This window comes from Panthera onca, chromosome D1 (assembly GCF_046562875.1).
Source record: "Panthera onca isolate mPanOnc1 chromosome D1, mPanOnc1 haplotype 2, whole genome shotgun sequence".
NCBI classification, from domain to species: domain Eukaryota; kingdom Metazoa; phylum Chordata; class Mammalia; order Carnivora; family Felidae; genus Panthera; species Panthera onca.
In genome coordinates, this window is record NC_138348.1 from 39827659 (window position 1) to 39850872 (window position 23214).

The 23214-nt window shown below is 49.2% G+C and overlaps 1 protein-coding gene across 8 annotated transcripts in view; it reads right to left on the bottom strand.

The window, feature by feature from the left end:
• Window positions 1-23214, bottom strand: part of NAV2 (neuron navigator 2) — a 732958-nt gene that overhangs the window by 320754 nt on the left and 388990 nt on the right. Inside the window, exon 1 of one of the 8 annotated variants that reach the window (XM_078433318.2) lies at window positions 7062-7395. The exons of the other annotated variants lie outside the window; for them this stretch is intronic. Within the exon in view, the coding sequence (XP_078289444.2) occupies window positions 7062-7112 (51 nt within the window). The 5' untranslated portion in view covers window positions 7113-7395. Of the gene's footprint in view, window positions 1-7061; window positions 7396-23214 lie in introns of those variants that run through there. 8 annotated transcript variants of the gene reach the window in all.

Sequence of the window (23214 nt, forward strand, 5' to 3'; positions counted from 1 at the left end):
ACATTTATTTATTTTTGAGACAGAGAGAGACAGAGCACGAACGGGGGAGGGGCAGAGAGAGGGAGACACAATCGGAAACAGGCTCCAGGCTCTGAGCCATCAGCACAGAGCCCGACGCGGGGCTCGAACTCACGGACCGCGAGATCATGACCTGAGCTGAAGTCGGCCGCTTAACCGACTGAGCCACCCAGGTGCCCCAACAAGTTAATTTTTAAGTAAAAATTTATTAGAAATGTTTGCTCAGCTTGTGGAACACTTGCAGAACAAGTTACAATCCAAGGTTTTACCACACTCAGACTAAGCAAGTTTAAGTATAAAAGCATCTCACTTTGCCCAGGACAGGCCTGGTTTATACCCACATCCTACTGCAATTATTGATAGCACCCCTTTCGCTCTCAGACGTGCTCTAGCTTGGATAATAAATTATACACATAGTCACGATGCCTCCCTGAGGAGCGATAATAATGATTGTTACGCAGTCACGTCACATTTGCAGTGAAGCCCTTCTTAACCACCCTATGTTAAACGGTGACCTCTCCTGGACTCCCTATCCTTCTTATCCTGCTGTATTTTTCTCCATACCACCCATCACCATGAAAAAGGAATATGCATTTTATTTATTGCCTGATCCCTTCACTAAAATACAGATGTCTCCTACTTTTCGGAAGTTCACATTATGCCACTGTACTTTTATGAAACACCTACATTAGTACCTGTTTTCTCTCACCAAAAAAATATTCGGAGGGGATTTTCACTTTTACGAAAAAGAGCAAAAAGCAAAAATTGCATTCTGCATTTGTTTTGCAGGGAGTCCTGACCGAGGCAGCGCCTATCCCGAGCAGCGAGTGGCACCACCAAGCTCCTTCCCAGGGAACTACACTCAGCATCTCAAGCTGCCATGGGCTTTGAGCTGTGTCTGTGAGCATCTGCGCTTTATCTTGACTTATTTTGTGTATCCGTTAGCGAGACGTGTCCTAAGGTATCAGAACAACCTAAGAGAGGATGTCTTTGGGGTCGGAGAACACTCAAAAAAATTTCCATATAAATGAATGGCAATTGCTTCTTCACTTTACATGATTTCATCTTAAGAAAGGTTTTATAGGAACACTCTACTTTCAGCGGAAGCAGGGAGCCTGTATAAATTCCACGTGGCAAAAATTTCCTTTTGGTTAGGAGTGTATCCCCCAGTATGTAGTAACTGTTTCATAATTACATAAATACCTGTTGAATGAATGAATGAATGTACCGACGTCATCATAACAAAAGCGAACATTTATTGAGCATTTACTATGCACTGGGTGTCGCTCAAAAGACATATATTTTATCAAACAACCCCAACAAGCCCAAGTTTGGAATAGTTACCACCATCATGGAGAAACTGAGCCTCAGAAAGACGAGGCAGTACCTGCTCCAGGGCATGCTGCACTTGGTAGTTGAGCTGGGAGGGTACTGAGGCTGGCATTTTATACTCCTAACCTCTACTCTGGTAATGCACACCAGCAGCTCAGGATCTGGGGCAGTGTGGGATCGAAGACAGGCTAGCATTACTGCCTCTCAGAGATCCCAGGAGGCGGTATGGTCAGGCAGGGCTTCACAGAAGAAAGGGGACTTGATTTGAGCTTTGGAAGACAGGATAGTACATGGAGACAGAAGAAGCGCTTAGTCCCAGGAAGTAGTAGTGAACGCGGAAAATCACAGGGCTGGCCATGCTGCTGGGATTGAACAAATTCTTGCAGAAGTTGCCCCGCAGAGTAAGATTTAAAACAGTACTGTCACCCAGAGGGCCTTGCACACCGTGGAGGAATCGGACTTCATTCACTAGTGAGCAGGACTCCTCACAAAAGGTTTCGGACCAGAAACAACTTAGTCTGCAATTTCAATTCCGGAAGCCTCATAATAACGTCAGAGAAGTTGACAGGAGCTACAGGTGAGGACCAAGGCTCACCTCTGGACCCTCTGCCGCCAAGGCATATACTGCAATTGGTAAAATCTCTGTTTAAAGCACCTGTTTTCCTATAGATCTGTTTGTGCGTAGGGTCCCTTCATGGTCCCTGTGAACGGGCAGCCCTTCTCTCACTATGCCAAAGAGAACATATAATGCAGGCGTTTACTCTTCTCCCACACCACAGCATCATGACCACATGTGGTTAGTATCTCTGGTGGCAAGGACAGTCCTCTCCTACTTCCCAGTCTTCCTAAATATCTCCATCACACTTTCTTGTTTCTCTGTTTAAACCTCTGTCAACTCATTTTAACCCCTCGTCTTGTTTCACGGCCTCTCAGCCTCCCTGGCTGCATCTCCTATGACATCACGTCTGCAACATCTGAGTCAAGAAGAATAATCCTTGGGAATAGCCCACGTGTCACCAGCCTTAGGCAGTCTGGTCCACACATCCTGGACAACCCTGGAGACAGAAAGAAAAGCTTAGCCACACACGCCTTCTGGGTGGTTGGCAAAGTATGATGGAAGCCAGAAACGAAACCAAAAAAAGAAAAAAAACCTTTTTTTTTTTTGCTGAGTCCACTCAAAAACAATTGCATAAGTAACACAAGAATGCTGCATCACCAAAGGGACCGATTATAAATCTCTATGTCTCTATTAACATAAAAATGAAGGAAAATGTGTTACCTCAAAATGTCATCCAAAGGAAGTCACTTACTACTTTCAGGGTTTTTCTTTCTTCTCTTCCCAATATTTTATTCTTAATTTTCCCAATAATTAACCTGAGTCAAACCTTCCTTCCATGCTTTGGTTTCAGTTCCAAAAAGTGTATCAAGGTTATGATGGCTCATTACCCGCAGCAGAAATGCAGATGGAAACATTCCTGTATATTTCAACCTGGTTTCTCCAGGAAAGGATGGAATTTCTTCCCTTGAGATTTTTGGAATTAACAGAAAATGGACATGATTTCAATACCCTGGGAGATGGTAAAATCTAGGCCAGTCACAATTAGTGGAAAGCAGGAGAAAGTTCTAGAAGTCCCCAATAGTGGAAATGACTGATATTTTCCAGCAGAAGAGGGGAGTACCTCCAGATGAGCGGTAAACGAGCTTTATTCAGAAAAAACAAAAAACAAAAACTAGAAGTTGTTAAGAGGGCAATCAGTTTATGTGCAGGAAGGGGAGGAAGAGCTGAAGGATCGTAGTATTTTCAACACAGAACCTGGGAGCTCAGGAACTGCAGGGGCCATAGCATCCCTGCCTTTGGGAGGGAGCAACAGAACTGCAGAAAGGCAGCTGGGGCCCTTTAACCCACTGACCTCTTTTAATCTGCTTGTTAGCCTGGCTTCGGACAGGCCCAGGGGGTCTCTGACCAACCTCTGGGGGGAAAGGTCAAAGGTCAGAGGCACATTCCCCAGTCATCATTACTCTCAATTATTCTTCATTCTGAGCCACTTTCTCCTTCATTTTGAGGAAGGGCCCCATTAAGTGTTTTCCAGGACACTGAAGGGCAATGACCCAACCCAGGCCTGCTCACTATGTTCCCCTTCCTCTCCACTTCAATCAGAGCATCTCCCTGAGCAAAGCAGGTATCCAGGGGGTAGCAACTCACAGAAGCACCTAGCCCTGTGTATCACAGGCATACTCATATGTCCTATACTGAGCACAGCCGAGGGCCCTGCCGCTCTCCAGAACATGCCCAAGCTATTACAGTTAGAGCGGTTTCAAGCACAGCCTTTGCCATCAGACAAAGCAGAGGTTCTACAAGTTTCCAGTCCTGGAATCTCAGGGAAGTCCCTTATTTCTCTGAGCCTTAACTTCCTCACCTGAATAATGGGGATAATAATAGTTTCCACTTCACAGGCTTATGGAGAGGTTGAAATGAGTAAAGCTTAAAGGCTCAGTATACGTTAGCTATTAATATGAGTATTTTAGCAGTAATATTTTTTGTCTTTTTTGATAAGCATAATGTATTGTCATTGACAAAATCTGGACTTTAAAAAAAAGCATGGACCAAAAAAAAAAAAAAAAAAAAAAAAAATCTCCCTCCAGAGCTCAGCACTGTTAATACAGGAATGTTTCTGTTGTGTCTTTTCTCCACACATGGAGACATACACACACTACTGGACCATTTTCTAATCCTAAGAGCAACCATCCACTGCCTACCAACCACACTTCTAATTCTCACAGTAAGTCTGTGAGACGCTGTGGGACCCATTTACAGAGGAGGACACCAAGGCTGGAAGAGGCCGTGCCGATGCCCCCAGTTCACACAAGCCAGCACTTCCTGAACAGAGCTGTGACTGCAAGTCTCTCCGGCTGGAACACTTAGCTCTTAGATCTAAGCTGCTCCAGAAAGGGTCTCATTCTTCTCCTTGCCCTGCCTAAGCTGGAAGAATCTAAAAGAAGGGACCAAGGGGTGACACGAATGTCAGAACCACCCATGTCATGCTCAGGGGGGTGTGCTCGGAGCTTACCCTTCCCAGTAGGTGTTTCAGGCCTGAGCAGTCAGCCCCTCTCACTTCCACCAAAAGCCCTGGTGACCCTGTCGGGTAGGATTTGAACAGAAGCAGGATTTGCCGGCTCCTGGCTTCTACCCTAGGTGGGCAGGTGCATTTCTGACATTCCCCTGCAGGGATAACACATTAAAATTCAAGTTTTGCCTCTAATTACTCTTGGCCTTATTTTGATCCAATTAGCCTTAAAATAGAACATAAAGTAAAACCTTTGGTTCCATTTATCAGTCAGAACAGCAAATTTTCAACCTGCAGGTTAACTGACTTCATGTTTACTGAACTGCATGGGTGATAAAAGTTCAGACACTCACCTCTGGCCCCAGGGCGCATTTGGGGATGGTTATTCACACACAATTGACTTCCAAGATGTTCCCAGAGAGCTCCTTCCTACTGAGGGCTACTCATGATTCAAAGGTAAGAAAGGTTTATTTTCCCCAAGCTCATTAGAAGACCAAACCATTCACCATGGAGAGAAAATAACAACAACAACAACAACAACAACAACAACAACAGCTGTTCCCATGTATAGACGCCCATGTTTCAGACTCTGCTGGATAAAGAGGAAAACTGATTCCAAGATTAGTAAGTGACCAGGCTGGAATTCAAACCAAGAATCATCTGAGAGCAAAGCCCTTCACAATGAACACAGCCTCCACCACCACTGGGCTCTGCATACAGTGAGCACACAAATAACAAATAACTAGTAGATCAACCTGCCAGTAAATGATAAAACAAAAAGCAAGCTAATGATGTGTGAACAAATGACGTAGCCATGGTTTCCAGGATTCTGCAGAAAAGCTGAGGCCCATGCTTGAGTATAGCCGAGGCTATGGGAATGTGGGGACGCAGTCTGGGGGCAGTGGGGTGCACAAGGGCAGTAGCTGCTACCCTCCCAGTGCTTCCAGTTTCTTGGAGCTCCTCCAGTCCCTCCTCCACCCGGTAGGGGAGTACAATGGTGGACCACAACTATCTTTGGGTGGTCCTCACACAGTTAATTGGAAAAGTGAGACTCAGGTCTAAAGACTCAGACAGACCCAATAAAGGCTGACCTTTGACCAACACTGGGGAAAGCTCCCTCCACAGGATAAAAAGGCAGCTATGGTGAAGCAGTGAGGACATCCCAGCCCTCACCACAGCCACCTGCCACCAAGCTGTGTCCCCTGGGATGCTCCAAGTTTTCCCTGCATGCCAAGTAATTCTGTTGCTTCTCTCTTCCTTGGAAGCCTCTAGGTCTGGCAGCCTGACACTATCTAGTCCACACCAGGACCCAACTTTCCTGTGCTATATCCTGGAGTGACATCTCAGGTGGAGCTTGGAGAGAAAATGTGTGAAACTCTGGGCTCTCCCACGACAGTCTGGTTGGAGAAAGATTCCAGGAAAGGATTAGGGAACTGGAGTCCTGACACAGTGCAGCAAAGGTGCATAACGTCTGCTAATGTTACAGCACATTAAAAGAAGTTGTAAAATTGTAGCTTAAAGTTAGACAGGCCAACCATAACACAAGAAGTATGAAAAGCAAGGTGCCATTTTTCCAACAAATAAGTTCATTATATGAAGAACCAATGTAGGTTGTTTCAGCATCTTGTTATCCAATGTGGCAGCTGTGACTTTTTTGGTAGCATCTTTAAAGAGCTCAATCAGCATGAATTCCAGTTTATTAATGACACCTATTCTTTAGGTATAGGTTCTTACTATGTGCCAGGAAATTTTCAAATATGGTTTCTTACCCTCACACCAGCAATACAAGGTGAGAACTTGCCCCATTTTAGTCAGGAGGAAGCTGACATCCAAAGGGGCAGCCAACTTGGCCACAGCACTGGCTGACTTCAGTGGGGAATGAGGGTCTCCTCAAACCCATCTGATAAAAAATAAATCACAAAAGGAAAAACCCAGAGAAGAGCCTTCTGATTACAGTTTCTCCTTGGGCTGGAGAAACAAGTCAGGCTCCCTAGGGCAGAGAGGAAAAGGCTGCTCTCCTCAGCCCTCCCAGGAGTGATGAGCAGTTATTTTTGAAAAAGGAGGGGAAAAGTACCTGCAGCCTAGTATGGTTCTTGCATACTAGAAAGAAAACTAAGCCATTGTGAGAGGCGGGAGAACAGGACTGGATGCTATTCAAGCTGGGCTCACTCCCCACCCTCCCCCCCGCCCAAAACAAGCCAAACCGCAATACAGATCAACACCCGCGTGCAACCCGAAGTATCATAACACAATGGGGGCGGGGAGCCGGGGCGGATGCAGACCATGCCGACCCGGGACAGCAGTGAGGAAGCAGACCCACTCGCAGGACACAATCCCGCGCGTGTGCAACCCCAGGAATTTGTGGGTGGAAGGGACCGGGGGAAATTGCAGTCCATTCCACCCCTTTCAGCCGCGCGCGCACGCACACACACACACACACACACACACCCCGACTTTCCTGGCTTAAAAAAAAAAAAAAAAAAAAGCCTGAAATCTATCTTCAAAATAATACGGGAAACACCAAGTACGAAATGCGTTTCAGGGGCTTTCCATCGCGGGAGACGATTCCCAGCGGGGATGGGAAGCGGGGTGGGGGATAAAAAGTGGAACGGCGCCCCCGGGAGTGAGGTCTGCGGTCCACCTTACCAGCTTCATGGTGGTGTTATTCTGTTCCCAGCGCCACAGCATCACGCTCATCTTACTTCAGGGCGAAGAGGGAAGTGGGGGGAGGAAGCGGGAGAAAAAGGGGGAGGGGGCCGAAGCACCTGCCCGCGCGCCCGGCAGGTCGGGCCGGCCGGCCCGTCGTGGTCTCCGCCCCGGCCCCTCCGGGCATCCCCGCCGCCCGCGGCCTCCTCGCCCCCACCCCGGCGGCCGCTGCTGAGCGCGCGGGGACCTTGCCCGGAGCCCGGCGCCCGCGCTGCCCGGCTCGCGTGCCTCCCCCGCTCTCTCCCTGCCGGCCTCCCCGCCTCCGCCAAATCAAACAACTCCCCCTGCGTCCGAGCGCCCGCGCCTCGCAGCGCGGAGGCCGCTGGGGCCGCTACGGGGTGGGGGCGGGAGTCGGGGCCGCCGGGCTCCCCGCCCCCTCGCCGGTCCGCGGGCCCTCCGCGTGGCCCCCGGCTTTCTCCGGTGGGCCGGTTCGCCCCCGCGGTGCGTGGGGGGGGGGGGGGGGGGGAGGGGAGACGGGGGAAGGGGCAAGACGGTAGGAGGGGGAGGTACTTAACTCTTTCGGGAAGGGCGCGGGTAGGCGGGCCGGCCTTCGGCACAAACGGAGGGGCACGGAGGGGGGAGCGGGGGAGGACTGCGGGGGGCGCGGTGTGTGGCTGTCGGGTCCTCACTCCGGACACGGCCAGCGCCTCTCCCCGTGGCTGCTCGGCTCTGTGCGCGTTTGCATTCGGCACCGAACTCACTCAAGTTGGCTGACAGTAACCACTCCGGGATCATCCCCTGCCCCCCCAGCAGCTGGAATCGTAAGTGTGGGATGGATGAACCAGCACCCGCTGGAGCACCTCCACCCCTCCGCGCGCGCACACACACAGTCGCCCAGGCCCTGCCCCAGCCACACGCCGTTCCCCAGCCTCATTTGTTTCCTGCTACGTGAAGGACGGGGCTCCAGTGTTTTTAAACACACCTGGCCGCTGCCACAGATGGGACTTCCGTGGGCCTCGGGGAGGAGGTGGGGCAGGCGATGACAGGGGAGGCAGACAAGGGGAAAGGCCGTGTGGCCTTTGTTTCCTTTTCTGCTCGCCCCACCTGCCACAGGCTCTTTCTAGGGAGCCTAGGAAAGCACCCTCTACCTGGTGCTTTCCTCTGAGATTGGGGGAGGGGGGCGCTGGCCACCTCCTCACCTTCCTGTCCAGCCCTTGTTGGGATCCCTGGCAACTTTCAGTAGCCTGAAAAGGCTCAGCAACCCTGCAGCTCCTCGAGGCAAGATGGCACCGGCTACCCAGATCTCAGGACGTGTCTCTGATTTGGGCGGCAGTGACATTTTAGGATGAATACCTGGCTGGCCCCTGCTGATAGAGAGCTATGATGAGAATTCATGGAATTGCTTTATTACACATTCATTTCAATAGGCAAAACTGTTTAAAATGAGGGGAGGTGATAAAATGGGTCCTAACCTTTTAAAAGTGATCTTCCAAACATAGCAATTAGATCAAAATGTTGCTATGCCTGAAGCTTTCAGGATTTGGTTTCCCTTCACAGATGAAAAATCCCAACTCTTTCCTATGGCCTACAACTTTATGCCCATCCTCTCCCTTTTACCTACTGTGCTCCAACCACAGTGGTCGTCTTTCTTTTTCTCAAACACATTGAAATCCATCCCACCTCAGGACCTTTGCACCTGACAGTCCCTCTCCCTGGATCACTGTTCCCCCTAGACCTGCCTGTGGTCTCATTTCTAATGTCACCTCCTCAAAGGGACTTTTAACTTAATGTGGTGACCATATTCTTCTATTACTATTGTCTTCCCTTTGTTCTGTTCACTGTGTGAACTTTAGCTAACTTGTATTCTTGTTTATTTTTTGCCCTGTCCCACTGGGCTATGAATTGCATGAGAGCAGGGGCCTCATCAGTTTTGTTCCCCCATGGTATCCCCAAGTGCCTGGAACAGTATGTGGCACATAGTGGGAACTCAGTAGATGTTTCCCAAATGAAAGTCTGTTGACAATGTCCTAAGTTCCTGCAGCTTCCTCTGCAATAAGGACAGAGCCAGACCAGGGCAGCACATCCCATACCCAGCCTGGGCCCTGACCTGAACTGAGTGACTGCAAAAGACCCTGTTATGTCCACCACCACATATATTTCTGGAGAGTGAAACATAGGCAGTGACATTTGCTGCTTAAAGAGAAGGGGCACATCCTAGCGAAACACAGGAGGGGAAACAGCATATGTCATTCGAGAAAGCATATTCCATATTAAAGTATACTTATGTATTTAGAAAATGAGATTTTAAAATAACTATTTTTTTTTCCTCTGAAAATAAAGCTGGACAAGATCATATTGGCCAAGAGAGCAAAACACAAGCTCTCTATCACAGCTGTGTTAAGCCAGGGGTTCTTGGAGCTGGGTGGGAAGATGTACAGCCCAGAAACCTTCTGGTTGTATGAAAATGCTATGAGACTGGGTATTTGTGCATTTTGGGGGGAAGCATCTATAGGTTTCTCACATTCTCTAGGATACCCAAAACATTTTTAAAAAACTACACATTCCCAGAGAGTCATTGAATGAGCATTAGTTCCCAATCAAAACATTTGCCAGGGGCGCCTGGGTGGCTCAGTCTGTTAAGTGTCCGACTTCAGCTCAGGTCATGATCTCACGGTCCGTGAGTTCGAGCCCCGCGTCGGGCTCTGTGCTGGCAGCTCAGAGCCTGGAGCCTGCTTCAGATTCTGTGTCTCCCTCTCTCTCTGCCCCCCCCCCTCATTCACACCCTGTCTCTCTCTCCTTCAAAAATAAATAAACATTAAAAAAATTTTAAAAATATCTGCGGGTCAAAGATAGAAAATATCACTTATGGTGGAAGGAGGAATCAGGGGGTGGCAGTAGAGAGGATGCCCAGCTTTAATTAAAAAGAATAAATCCTGTTGCCTTGCCTTTCAGATCTCACACACTTCAGACCATAGGTATGCTGACTCATTTAGCCAACATTCCTTGAACATCCACCATAATGCATTTACCCAGCTCTGTGCTACGTATTGAGAATCAGAGAGGAGTCCCTACCACCCACACATACAGTCTATTAAAAGATGAACACATACAATTACAGTTGCAATACAATGTGACAGGTACTACAAAGGAGGGCTGTATGGTGTGTAGCTGGGCCATAAAGGAAAAAAGCTATGCACAAGACTGGGAAGCATGGAATAATTTCTCAGAGGTGACACTGACTTACATCTGGAAGGATCAAGGCAAATTCAATAAGAGGAGGGAAGCATCCCAGGAAGGTAGAACAGCATGTGCAAGGGTATAGAGGGGTGAAAAAGCATGGCAGGTTCTGTGTGGTCAAAAGGTGGAGATCAAGGGGCAGGAAATGGGGCTATTTGTAAGGCTGGAGCAGGTCAAGTCCCTGTAAAGGGGATCCTACCCCTAATCCTTATAAACCAGGGGAATGATTTGACTGACTTCCCATTTTAGAAGGACCTCTCTAGTAACAGCAAGAAGGCAAGTTTGAAAAGGTGGAGGCTGGAGGGAGAGAGGCCAGTTAGAAGGCTGCTGAAATCACGCAGGGGATAGAGAATGAAGACCTGAATAAGGCAAAGTGTACAGAAAAGGACGCTGACATCACCAGCAATCTGCTGATGCAATGGGTGATTCACAGGGGTAATGGCTTTGAGTTCATCCAAGCAGATGTCAGGACCCTGCAGAATTTCAGAAACAGAAGCAGCTCCTTAAAACCTCCTACATCTTGGAGAGCTATTTATCATGCGCCAAGCTGCCTTTCCTGGCACCTTTCTTCTCCTTCCTCCTATTTCTGTGATCTTCCACCAAGTCCTTTGATGGTGATTTAAGGGAAAGACATCAGCCTGTGTTGACCACATGGGACAAAGCAATGGGAATGCTTGTGAAGGTCGGTCCTACAGTGTGTCCTTGTTCCTCCTAACCGTTGGCCCCTTTTTTCAGCTCATGGCTTTCCGACCCATTCCCTGAACCTGACAGTCCAGCATTCACCCTTGCAGACAGTGACCCCCACCTTAGCCTAGGTCCCTGAACGTGACCTCTCTTGTACTCTCATGGTAGCCACAAGGTAGAGTCCTAGGTCCTAGTATTGTGCAACCCTTTGTGGCACTGACCCCCTCCCCTCCCCAGAGGCTGGATCTGCCCTTTGCTGACAGTGTCCTGTTCCAGACCTTTCCATCCTCAGCATCCAAGAGATGTGCCCCATATGGCTCAGCATTTGCTTACTTGCACGTCCGTCTTCCCTACTCTTCTACTTCTCTGAATTCTTAGCACCTCCCCAGCTGGGGGAGGCACGTGATAACTATCTCCAGAACGAAAGCTGGAGTGTCTATCTTGTTCCTCAAGACAGGAAGAAGAGGGGAAGAGATTTGGGCCAGAAAGCCCGGTTTGAGGCCTGGCGTCCCAAAGACCTGCTCATTCGCAGTCCTCCTTTCCCTCACCTATAAGAACTATAAAGTTCCTTTTCCCTCCTACATTCTGCAAGGCCAGCCCCTGTCTGATAAACTAATTTGTGTCCAGCTGTTAATGGCTTAATGTGTTTCCCAGATAACGCACTCCAGTTTAACAGGGGATCTTCCACTCTTTCAGCCAGAGCAGTGACTAACGGGGAAATGTTCAGACACTGCAGGGGCCAGCCCGGGGAACATCAGACAAAACGAGCTCTCTAGGCTGCCCCGAATGTGGGCTGATGCCTTTCCACCCACGCGCGAGGCTGACTGTGGACAGATGTCAGCTCTTACGTGGCATGGTGATGGCAAAGGAAAGACCACAAGCAGCGTGCCACCCCCTGAGGTAGGGAATAAGCTAATAGCTTAACATAGGGAGTCTGTTATTTTTTCCCCAAATAACCAGGAGCGAATAGTAAATTAGCACAGAAGAGTTCAGCATCATCTGTCCAGTGAAAATCCTAGCCATAGTAGCAGGTGTTTCATAAGTGTGGCAGAGGACAATTTCCACTTACTCATGACAGCAATGCTCAGAAAAGCCATCTTCCCCATTTTGCAGATAAAGGCTCCGAGAGGGTAAGTGACTGGCTCCGTCCAGTCACTTCAGACACTGCCAAACAGGAACATCACTTGAGACGGCCTGCCTGCCCCCTATCTCTGTAGCGTGCACGCTATTGCCGTACTATGTACAACAAAGGAAATCTCAGAAATGCCGTCCCTGGGAAAATGAAGACCGTCTGTGAGCAGACGTCTCTGCAAGTGGCCTTAAGGCTTATTCTAAGTCCCCTTCCCTTTCTGGGAGGGCCTGGAGATCTCGGATATGGAGGAAGATGTATAAAAGTGAAAATAAAAGATTTGGGGAAGTACACAGCAGGCAGTCTTTTTAGAAACTGAGAGTCAAATCTAAGCAAAGCACTAATCCTTCTCGGGGAAGAAAGCTGGGACAAGGAGGGCAAGCACAGAAGAGGCCATCTCCCCTCCACCAGCTTTGGAGGGGAGTGAGCCCCCTGCCAAAAGGTCACTGGGAACACTGGGGTCTGCAGGGGGTCCACAGCGATTGGAGGGTTTGAAAGTAAGATGTATGGCTTTCAGGAGGCAGATACAATGTCACACTGACAAGCCCACAAATGAATGAATACGGCCCTCCTCGAAAGGGCTGGGCTGGGCTGGGCTAGCAAAGGATTTCTCTCCCTCCCTCCTCCCTTTACTTTTTTCTTGAGATAAAGAATTATGTAAAGGCATCTCCCAGTGCACATGCTAAATGCCACTGCCTTCGGTTTGTTCCCTGAACAGTGTTTAATGTGTGGCTTTCTGGGTCCCCCCACAATTCACTTTCTTCCTTCCAGGGATGGGGATCAGTGTCTGAGTGGTACAGTGTCTCCCATGGCCCCTCCAACACGCTGCTCACTCTCCTGGAGGAGGCCGGGTACAGCCACATCTCCACACCTTTGCTCGGGCTGTTCCCTCTGCATGGAAGTGCTTTTCCTTCCATTCTCTGCCAAATGATATCATGTAGATCTGGGAGGACCCAAAGCAAAGTTAACTCAGTTGGTGAACTTCTCTTAGATCCCTCCCCTTGGAGAACTCTCTCTCCTCTCTTCTGTGGTCCCCAGCTCTTTGTTTCCATCTTCTCAACAGCCTTTGTAACAGTCTGTCTCCTTCTGCAGTTGGGGGTGGGCACATCTCATTAGCTGTTGCAAGTGTTAGTACTGATGGGAGTATTATCACAACCGGCTCACAAATTGCTTAGGAACAGGTACTCTAACTCACTCACCTTTGAACACTCAGAATAGGGTTTGGCTTGTCGCTGGCACTACACCAAACAGAATTAATACATTCAGAAGGTCAGGACTATAGGGGACTTAAAGATCATCCAGTCCCCTCCCCCATAATTGTCCAGGAAAATCCAGGTCACCGCTATAGAACGCCTTCTGCTGTGCCGTGTGAAGTGCACTGAAAAGAAACCCAACTGAATTGTGGGAGGCTGGACACAGGACACGATGGCATCTCGGGAAGGCTCTCAGGAAGAAATCCGAAATCCGCGGTGACCTTGCCACACTAAAGATTCACTTGCTTGCTGGGAACCTGGATACTGGACATTTCCTTTTAAATATTGCTAGAAGAGCTTTTGGAGAGCGAGGATTATGTCTTATTTTTCTCTATGGCCTCCCAAACACTGCCAAACATAGAAGGAGCTTAGGGTAAAAAATAATTTTCAGGAAGAATGGACAAATAATTAAAGACTAACTTTAAAGCTCTGGGGTAAGAGGCTTTTGACTTCTCCAAAGCAGCCAAACTGGTCCCAAGCAACTTAGAGCACACTTCCGAAGAGCAGGCACAGTTTTCCCTCAGATCCCAGGGTTGCCAGGTGCCCCTGGTATTTATTTGCTCTATTCAACATCCCAGGCCCAGGGGCTCCTCCTCCAGCCCCCTCCCCTCCCACTCCTTCAATGAGGCAGATAAGGGTGGAAATTGTGCAATCTCTGGGTGACCTCTGACCCCCCTTTGAAGGGCCTCCACACTGCCAGCCCTCCCTCCTCCCTCTCTCCCACCCTCTGAGCAGCCACATCTCCTGCTCTGACCCCAGTGAGATGTCCGGGCATGGGGACTGCAGACATTTCTGGAGGTAGCCTAAAGACATTTTAGGCTTATCCAGCCCGTTCCATTGAGCTAGGGGTTCATGTAAGGTGAAATAGAACTGTTTAAAGCAAGCAAAAAAAAAAAAAAGCTTAAAAAATCCTGCCACAGAAATATGGATAGCTATTGTCAAAGCACTTAAGAAAGTTAAATGGTTTCTAATTTTTGTCCTCTGTTCTGGTTTTGCGACTGAGTGATTCAGATGAACGGTCTGGAATGGAGTTGTCCTCAAACTCTCACTGGGTTGTGTTGGTTTGTTTTGTTTTCGGTGGTTGTGGTTTGGTGGGGGAGAGGGTGGTGTGGTTTTGTTTATTTTATTTTCCCTGTGGGATCAGCCCTTTCATTCTGGGCTGGTTCTGGTCACCAGGGATTAAGGTCAGCAATTTACGAGGCAGTCTTCTTTCCCAAGGGGCTGTGGTCCACACTTCCTGGGCACCGTTGAGGAACTCAGCGGCTCCCCAGTAATACTTATGTTGTAGGAAATGCCATTGCTTTTCATGATAGAGATATGAAAGGGACACAGATACCCTCGAAGTCGGTTAAATATTATTCCCCAGTGGGGGCTCTGGAGGCTTTTCCTTTGGAACAAAAGCAGCAGCAGGTAAATTGATTCCACTTTTGTTAGGCATCCTGATTTCACAGGAGATTGCTTCTCACACACACACACACACACACACACACACACACACACCCCGCTGAGGGCCTCCTCCTTCCCCCAGGCCAAAAGAGGCTACCAGTGATGAATGCCGAGGGGGCTGGCACCGTGGGTCTGGTACGCAGGGCATGAGATGAGGGTAAACAGGAGGAAACAGATGTCTGAGATGCACCTACCAAGACAGTGTGCGTATACACAATCACCCTCTATTCCAAAGTCAACAAGGACAACCTGGGAAATCCCAGAATGAGGGCACCATTGTTTAGCAGAGGAAAACTTTCAGCACTGCTAATGACTCACTTTTGGCTTCTGTGCGGCCGTGAAATTACCACTGCTATTGATCACATGGCCTCCACACTCGTGGGCATTTCTCAGCTCCTAGAGCACAGTGAGTAGCGGGGTTCTTCCCAGCCAGCCCCCTTCCACAGCTTCCTGCCTGGTCATGCTCGGGTCAAATGTGGACCTCGAGAACTCACAATGACCTAATTTCATGTTTGTCAAAGCACTTTCTTGTCAGTTACCCAGGTGGTTATTCTTAGAACCATTCTGTAATCTAAGCTAGATGGCTGGCCTGATCCCGTTTTCCAAAGAACTCACTGAGGCACAGAGAGGTTAAATGAGCTGTCCAGAGTTGCACAGCTGCTTAATGAGCAGGCCACATTAAGTCTTAGACCTACGGGCTCCTTCTAAATACCCTCTTCCTGGGTTCTCAAGACAAGTGGACTTTGCGTCGTATTCTTATTTTCAACAGAATTAATGGCAGCAACCAAGAGCTAATAATAAAATAGATTTCAGGAGTGAATCTTCTATGTGCTACGTACCATTCTGAGAGGTCTGCATGTAGTGTCTCATTGAATCATCATAGTAACCATACGATATAGGTGTGAAAATTACATTGCCCAGAGGGGAAACCAGGCACAGGAAAGTCAAATAACTTGCCCAAGGTCACAGAGCTAGTAAGTGACACTGCTTGGATTCAAACACCGTGTAGCTACAGAATCTATGTTCTTAACCTGTGCTGTTCCACCTCTCTGTGTGGTGACATCATAATCATAATGTAAGCCTAAGATCAAAAGTAAAATAAATACTTCGCTGAAAGGGTTTTTACAAATAATAGGTGCTATTCCCAGTTAGTGGAGGTTTTGGTTTTGGTTTTGGTTTTTGCTTCTCCTTCTTTGGCTTTAATGATTGCTGCCACTACAAATAAACTTCCATTGAATCCACAAATTCTTCCTCAGATCGCGCAATGGTAGGCAGTATTCTATTTTATTATTTTTTCTAATGTTATTTTGTTTATTTTGAGGAGAGAGAGATTTCTGTATTTTGATGCATGCGAGGAGGGGAAAGGCAGAGAGAGAGAATCCCAAGCAGGCTCCGTGCAGAGCCTGACTTGGGGCTCGATCCCATGAACCAGACAGAGATCATGACCTGAGCTTCAGTCAAGAGTCAGATGCTCAACCGACTGAGCCACCCAGGTGCCCCAGTAGGCAGTATTTTAAATAGCTCTGTGACCTGGGGCAAGTTGTAAACATATCTACATCTCAGCCTCTTCTTCACGGAAACGGGTATGATCGTACTGACCACTTAAAATCAGGGGAGCTACTACATATGAAGGCCCCTGAAAAACTCTAAGTTCCGGGGCGCCTGGGTGGCGCAGTCGGTTAAGCGTCCGACTTCAGCTCAGGTCACGATCTCGCGGTCCGTGAGTTCAAGCCCCGCATCGGGCTCTGGGCTGATGGCTCAGAGCCTGGAGCCTTCTTCCGATTCTGTGTCTCCCTCTCTCTCTGCCCCTCCCCCGTTCATGCTCTGTCTCTCTCTGTCTCAAATAAACGTTAAAAAAAAAAAAAAATTAAAAAAAAAAAAAAAAAAAAAAAAACTAAGTTCCTAGAACTAGTTTCCCAAAACTAATTGACGGGAAACATTTCAGTCTGTTCAACCACTATGTGTCTTAACTGTAGGACTTCTGGGAAGCTTAAACACGCTAGTGAGCAGCCCAGAGCTCTAACCAGCCATTTGGAAACGGAGCACTGCCCAAAGGTATTTGCCGGCAGAATCCTTCAGGTGGAACACTTCTCAAGCTACCGCTCCAAGGAACACACTTCAGGATCGGTACCCCGCAAGGGTGTACCTGGCATATATTTTCCCAGCAGGCCCTCCTCTTCGGCAACGTTCAGAGCAGCCCGAGGCCATCTGAAGGCACCCCTACATTTTTTTCTCACTCCATTTTGAGACCCTGCAGCGGGAGACTTAAGCCTGCACTTCTATCCTTATAACTACCAGTCCAAAGACCACAGGATATGAGCGATGGGACCGTGGGGGCCTTGGGGCACCAACAGAAACATGACCAGAGAACTCAGATGACCCCACCCCTGTGTCCTACACACAATCTGGTTTCTATCAGGCGGGCTCCTGCAGTCACACTGAAGGTCAGTCATTCGGAATATGTGGCAGGCCCCCGACACAAAACCAAGGTTTGAAGGATGGCCTTACTGATAATGAATCCCCATCCTTCCAGCATGGAGCAGATGGTAAGGAATGACAATGGGATTGGTCCTACATCAGCGGGGGGGGGGGGGGTGCCCAGTTGGAGGAAGATGTGCGCCTTTGCTCCGATACCACTGTCCTATAGAGGTGGACACAGAGTGTCTGAAATAGCCACTGTCTTATTCTGATAATACAATTGCTAATATTTATCAAGTATTTGCATACTTAGCACATCCCAGACACTAAGCTATTTATCGACATCACCATCTTCATCCTCGCAATAACTCTCTGAAAGCGGTACCATCACCAGTATCCAGAACGGGTAATAGAAGCACAAAGGTGTTAGGTAAATTACCTATCATCACACAGCTCATAAACGGTAGAATTCCATGGTGGAAGTCCAACGTGGGTTTGTCTGAATCTATAGCCTTGTACCGATGGTTATAGGCTTTGTAGGTCTTCTAGAGCAGTGGTTCGCACAGTGCGGTCCCTGCACTTACGGTGTCAGCAATACCTGGGGATTTGTTACATATGCAAAGTCTTAGGCCACACCCGCCATAGACCTGCAGAAAGAGAAACTCTAGTGCGACCCAGCAGTCTGTGTTTCGTTGTTGCTGTTGTTGTTGTTGTTGTTGTTGTTGTTGTTGTCGTCTTATAAGGCCTGCAGCTCATTCTGATGCCCGCGAAAGATGGAGAATCACTGATCCAGAGGAAAGAGCTTTGTACTCAGGCTGTCTCTTCAGAAAGCCCCAAAATGAGTCATCTGGCCCATTGTCCACTAGCGTCCCCCAGCAACAAGCAGCGCACAGAAGGGCAGGGTGCAGGGCCCGGAGTTATTCCAGGAAGAAAAAGTAATAGGGCTGGGGGTCGCAGGTCACTAGGGACCAAGACAGAACAGGGAGGGAGACCTGAGGCCAGCACAAGGCATGCCTGCATTGAATATGCGACACCATTCCCACCCCACTTGTTCGCACAGCCACAGGGTCACAGAGGGCTGTGCAGGCCTTAAGGATCCCTGAGTTCTCTTCCTACCCGTGTGCACACCCCGACCTCAGCAAGGCCCCTGCCAACAGGGGCTCCTGCCTCTGCTCGAACCCCTGCAGTGATGGACAGCTCACTGCCCCCAGGGCAGTTCTTCCTTCTGTGGAAATTTCTGCATGTTTCCTCGAACTGTTCCCTGCCATTCCTTCCCCCACCCCACCGAACTCAGTCTGAACTAGACTGCCTCAGGGCAGCCCTTCAAATATTTGACAGGGCCCATGCTTGTCCGATCTTCTCTTATCAGGCCCAAGGCCTTGGCTCTTTCAAGACTTCCTCTTCTACCTGTTTTCGTGTCCTTTCACTGTCCCGGTCCATCCGAAAAGGCTCCTGAGGTATTATTCTCAGAGAGGAATCCCCACGAGCCCTCATCTGCCACTTTCCGTTGGCCAAACTCAGCACACTCCACTTAATGGAATAGTTTCTTCCGGCAAGCCGAGCCAACAGCAGCCGGCCTGGCCACGCTGTCCCAAAAGAGGGCACGAGGAGGGGGCGCTGACCGCCTTTCCTTCTCTTCTACCTGATCAAGGCATGGAAAATGGCAGCCTGTCCTTCAGAGATTGCCTCCCTGCCTCTGCTTTCTCTAGGAAATGTTCTCCTCCCAATGTGCCCACCCAATGTGCAGTGAGGGAGGCCCATCCTGGATGGGGAAGATCCCCCCTATGTGCCTGCTCTGCGTAACCCGGAGGAGCCCCTGCTCCCTGGCATCTCCTCCGCCTTCCCAGGATTGGCAGGGGTCCACCAGCCCCATTGGAACCCTTGGCTCTCGGAGGTGGTAAACATCAGGCCGTGTCAAGGCCCCGCAGCCTCTCTGCGGTTGGCAGTGATCAACCAGTCTGCAGGGAAGAGATAGTGATGGGTCTGTTTTCACTGGACGGACTTGTGGTTATCTTCCCCGAGGAAGCCAAGGCGGGGGCTGGGTTGGGAGCCTGGAGATCTGGCTACAGGCCCTCAAGCTCCCAATGCAAGCTCCCAGTGCCTACTCTGGAGACAAACTGCTTGAATTCAGAGTCTGGTCTACCTCGGCTTGCTGTGTGACCTGGGGCACGTTGTTTAACTTCTTTGTGTCTTGTGATCTCATCTGCTCGTGGAAATGATAACCGTGCCTGTCTCTCAACGGTGAGGCCCACGTGAAACATGCATATGAACAGCGGGCATGGTAGCTGACACACGGTCCGTGCTCACTGGATGCTTATTGTTCCTATTGGTACACTGCTTTATACAACTGGGTTAGGGAGCAAGTGATGCATGACTAGAGCCTTTCTAACTTTACAAAGACTTCATTCTCTTGTTCGAGCCTAACAACTCATGAGACGAGAACATTAAGATTTATCATTACCATTGTATATGTGAAAACACTGAAGCCCAGAAAGGTCAAGTGACTAGTCCAAGGTCACACAGCAGACCCATCACCAGATCCCAGACCATCTGATCTCCTGCCTTGGGCTCCTGGGGTGTGGCTATGAGGGACAGTTTGATTTATACTATTACTGCATTTTCCCTCATGTTCTACAGCTGTCTTATTTTCTAAAATCAAGAGCTAGACGTGTGATCTTGGACCTAAAATCCCCAATCTGGACACCACACAGGCTCCCTTATCCCATGCCTCCCGGTTTCTATCCTAAGGGGCATCCAAGGAACAGATTTCACTCCCTGACCTGGTTTCTAGGCCAGGACTTATCTGGTCCCTGCCCGGCGTTCAAGTTTACAGCCAGGCTCGCCGTCCAACCCAAGGCTCACTGTCTGACCCTGAGCCAGAACTCGAAAGTGCACAGTACCCAGTCGTCCTGGAGACCTCCATGGGACGCCCCATGCCGCGCATCTCCTGAGTAGCCGCCTACAATGTCCTCAGGAAGGGGCCCAGGCTCTCTTCTGCAAGGACACAGATCCAAACCCGTTTCTCCTAAGGTTTCTGGACTGGAGCAAGGCAGGGTGGGGGTGCGGGGTGGGAGAAGGGTATACCTGACTGCCTCAGATGCACCCCTCTAGTTTGCAAATCCCAAAGCCCTTCCTTAGAAGGAGATTCTAGGAGACTTGTGCCTGGGGCTGGGAGACGCCATGTTCTCTACTCAGTGGCTCCAGAAATACCAGATTTTTACACGGTGTCCCATCTGGGCCCAATAAGCACCATCTCTTCAATGTCCGCACTAAGTGGTTTGCAGGCTGTCTTGGCTGTGTGTTCCTGGGAAGGACAATTGATCTCAATGCTCCTCCTCTGGCTCTACGACATGCTTTTCTCCCTCCTCAAGAGATGTCAGGCATTGGCTCCACTGAGCACTTATCATCCAGGGGTGCTCTAATGACATCAGTTTCCTGAGAGTTGGACAGTTCCCCTCACTTCAAGACCCCGCTTTGCTCTCCCTCCTCCTCCTGCTCCTCCCCATGTCCACACTTGGCTTCAGCCTGCAGACCCTGACAGCACGTGGAATTGGGTTCTCACTGTCCTCACCGTCACTCAGAGCCCAGCTTGGTGCTGTTAATAGACACAACCAACACGGCTGAAAATTTATAAAGAGGGCCGCCTTGTTGCAGATGAGTGGTATTGCAGGGGTTGAAAACTAGCTGCAGAGCAGAATTGTCCTTACACTTATTCATGCATGCAACAGATGTTCTTGGATGACCACCAAGCGCCCCCATTCTTTTCTGGGTGTTGGGGAGACACACAGCTGAACAAGACAGACAAAGCCTGCCCTCAAGGAATTTACATACAAGGGCAGCAGAACTGATAGGCAAGTAAATGTATAGTAAGTACCACAAGAGGTAGAGCCAGGTGAGGGACAGAATGTGCCTGGGGGTGGAAAGGCGTGCCCTACAGACAGGCAGCCCAGAGAGGCTTCTCCAAGGAGGCACCTGCCGGCAGAGACTCAAACAAAGGAAGTGAGCCCTGTAGCACACCTGGGGGAACAGTGCCAGGGGCAGGGGGACAGGAGCGCACAAGCCCTGAGCAGAATGTGGTCAGTGTGCTCAAGGACAGCAAGAACGCCACTGAGACTGGAGCAGAGAGAGCAAGGCAGAGGGTGAGAGCAGATGAGCTGGAGAGAAAAGTTGAGGCCAGTGCCCGCAGCGCAAGAGTCTGCAAACTACTGCAAACTGACTCTGTCAGCCAATGAGCTAAGAACAGTGACTACGCTTTGAAAGGGTTAGAAGAAGAAGGAAACAAAGGTGGAGAAAAAAGGGAGACAATGATGAAGACAAAGAAGGATAAGAAGATGATGGCGATGTGACAGACTCCTATGGGACCCACAGAATCTAAAATATTAACTTGGGGCACCTGGGTGGCTCAGTGGGTTGAGCGTCCGACTTCGGCTCAGGTCATGATCTCACAGTTTGTGAGTTCGAGCCCCACATCGGGCTCTGTGCTGACAGCTCAGAGCCTGGAGCCTGCTTCCGATTCTGTGTCTCCCTCTCTCTCTGCCCCTCCCCCGCTCATGCTCTGTCTCTCTCTGTCAAAAATAAACATTAAAAAAAATTTTTTTAAACTAAAAATAAAAAAAATAAAATATTAACTACCTGGCCCAGTACCGAAGAGGTTTGCTTGTTCCCCAATATAGAGATCTGAGGGACAGTAAGCCATCTGGGTTTTATTTCCAGCATCACAGGAAGCCAAGGAAGTTCTGAGCAAGGAAGTGGCACAAGCCAAGGCTGGCGCAGGTCAGCGCTCACTCTGGCTCCCCGTGGGGAGGCAGCTGTGGGGTCTGGCACTGGGTGCAGGCAGATTTTATACTCACACGGGAGTGAGAGGACGAGGACGGTGGCTGTGTCTGGGATGGGGGCAGTGGCTGCGGAAAGAAGGGGCTGATTCTGAGGCACATCAGCAGAGTTGCCACACTGGATACGGGATGTGAGGGAGGGAGAGGAGCGAAGGACAACTCGGGTTTTGAGGTGGGACAACTAGGGGAGTGTCGGTGCAGAAGGCTAAGGGAGGAGCAGCTGGCGGGGCAGGTTCGAGAAATCAAGAGTTCTAGTGTGGCCATGATCAGGCTGAGACGATGATTCAACATCACAGTGCAGACACGTATGTACACATTTGTATATACGCGCGTGTGCAAAATGTACACACGTAACGTAAAGGATGACGGTGTCACTGACGCTATTAGAAAAACAGAAAGGAAACAATGTATGGAACAGCTACTCTGCTGCGTGAAGTATCTGATATTCATTCCCACAACAATCTATAAGCAAGAATCTCTCCATCTGTCTCTCCCACTTTACTGATGAGGAAAGTGAGGCTGAAACGGTTGAGCCGTTTTTCCAAAGTTGCACACAGAGCCGGGTAGTGGGGAGAGCCGGGAGATGAAGCCAGGGGTCCCTGCGCTTAACCCCACGACCACTGAACAGAGCAGCACATCCCTGTCTACTCCGGCATGCAGCCTTCCTTTCTTGGCACCTGTGTTTGGGCATTTTTATGTGGGCAACACAATGGACAAGTTGGGTTCCCCCGGGTTTCCTGGAATTGATTCTACGGACCAGAGACAATAAAATGTTCTTGTTTTCTACCTCTGAATTTAGCAACATGGGATAAACACATTTTTATTACACTACCTTTTTCTCGTTCAGTACTTTTTAAATTATGAAGTAACGCGTGCTTATTAATTGAAATTTTAAAATGTGGAAAAATAGGAAGGGAGGAAAGTAGTAATGTTCACAGCCCTTAAATGTAGCCATGATTGATTCTGGGACTTTTTTCAACATTTTTCTTTCAAAGTTTATTTATTTATTTTGAGATAGAGACAGAGTGTAAGTAGGGGTGGGGCAGAGAGAGAGAGGAGAAGACAGAGGATCTGAAGAGGGCTCCGTGCTGACACCAGAGAGCCTGACGCGGGGCACAAAGTCACGAACCATGAGATCAAGACCTGAGCCAAAG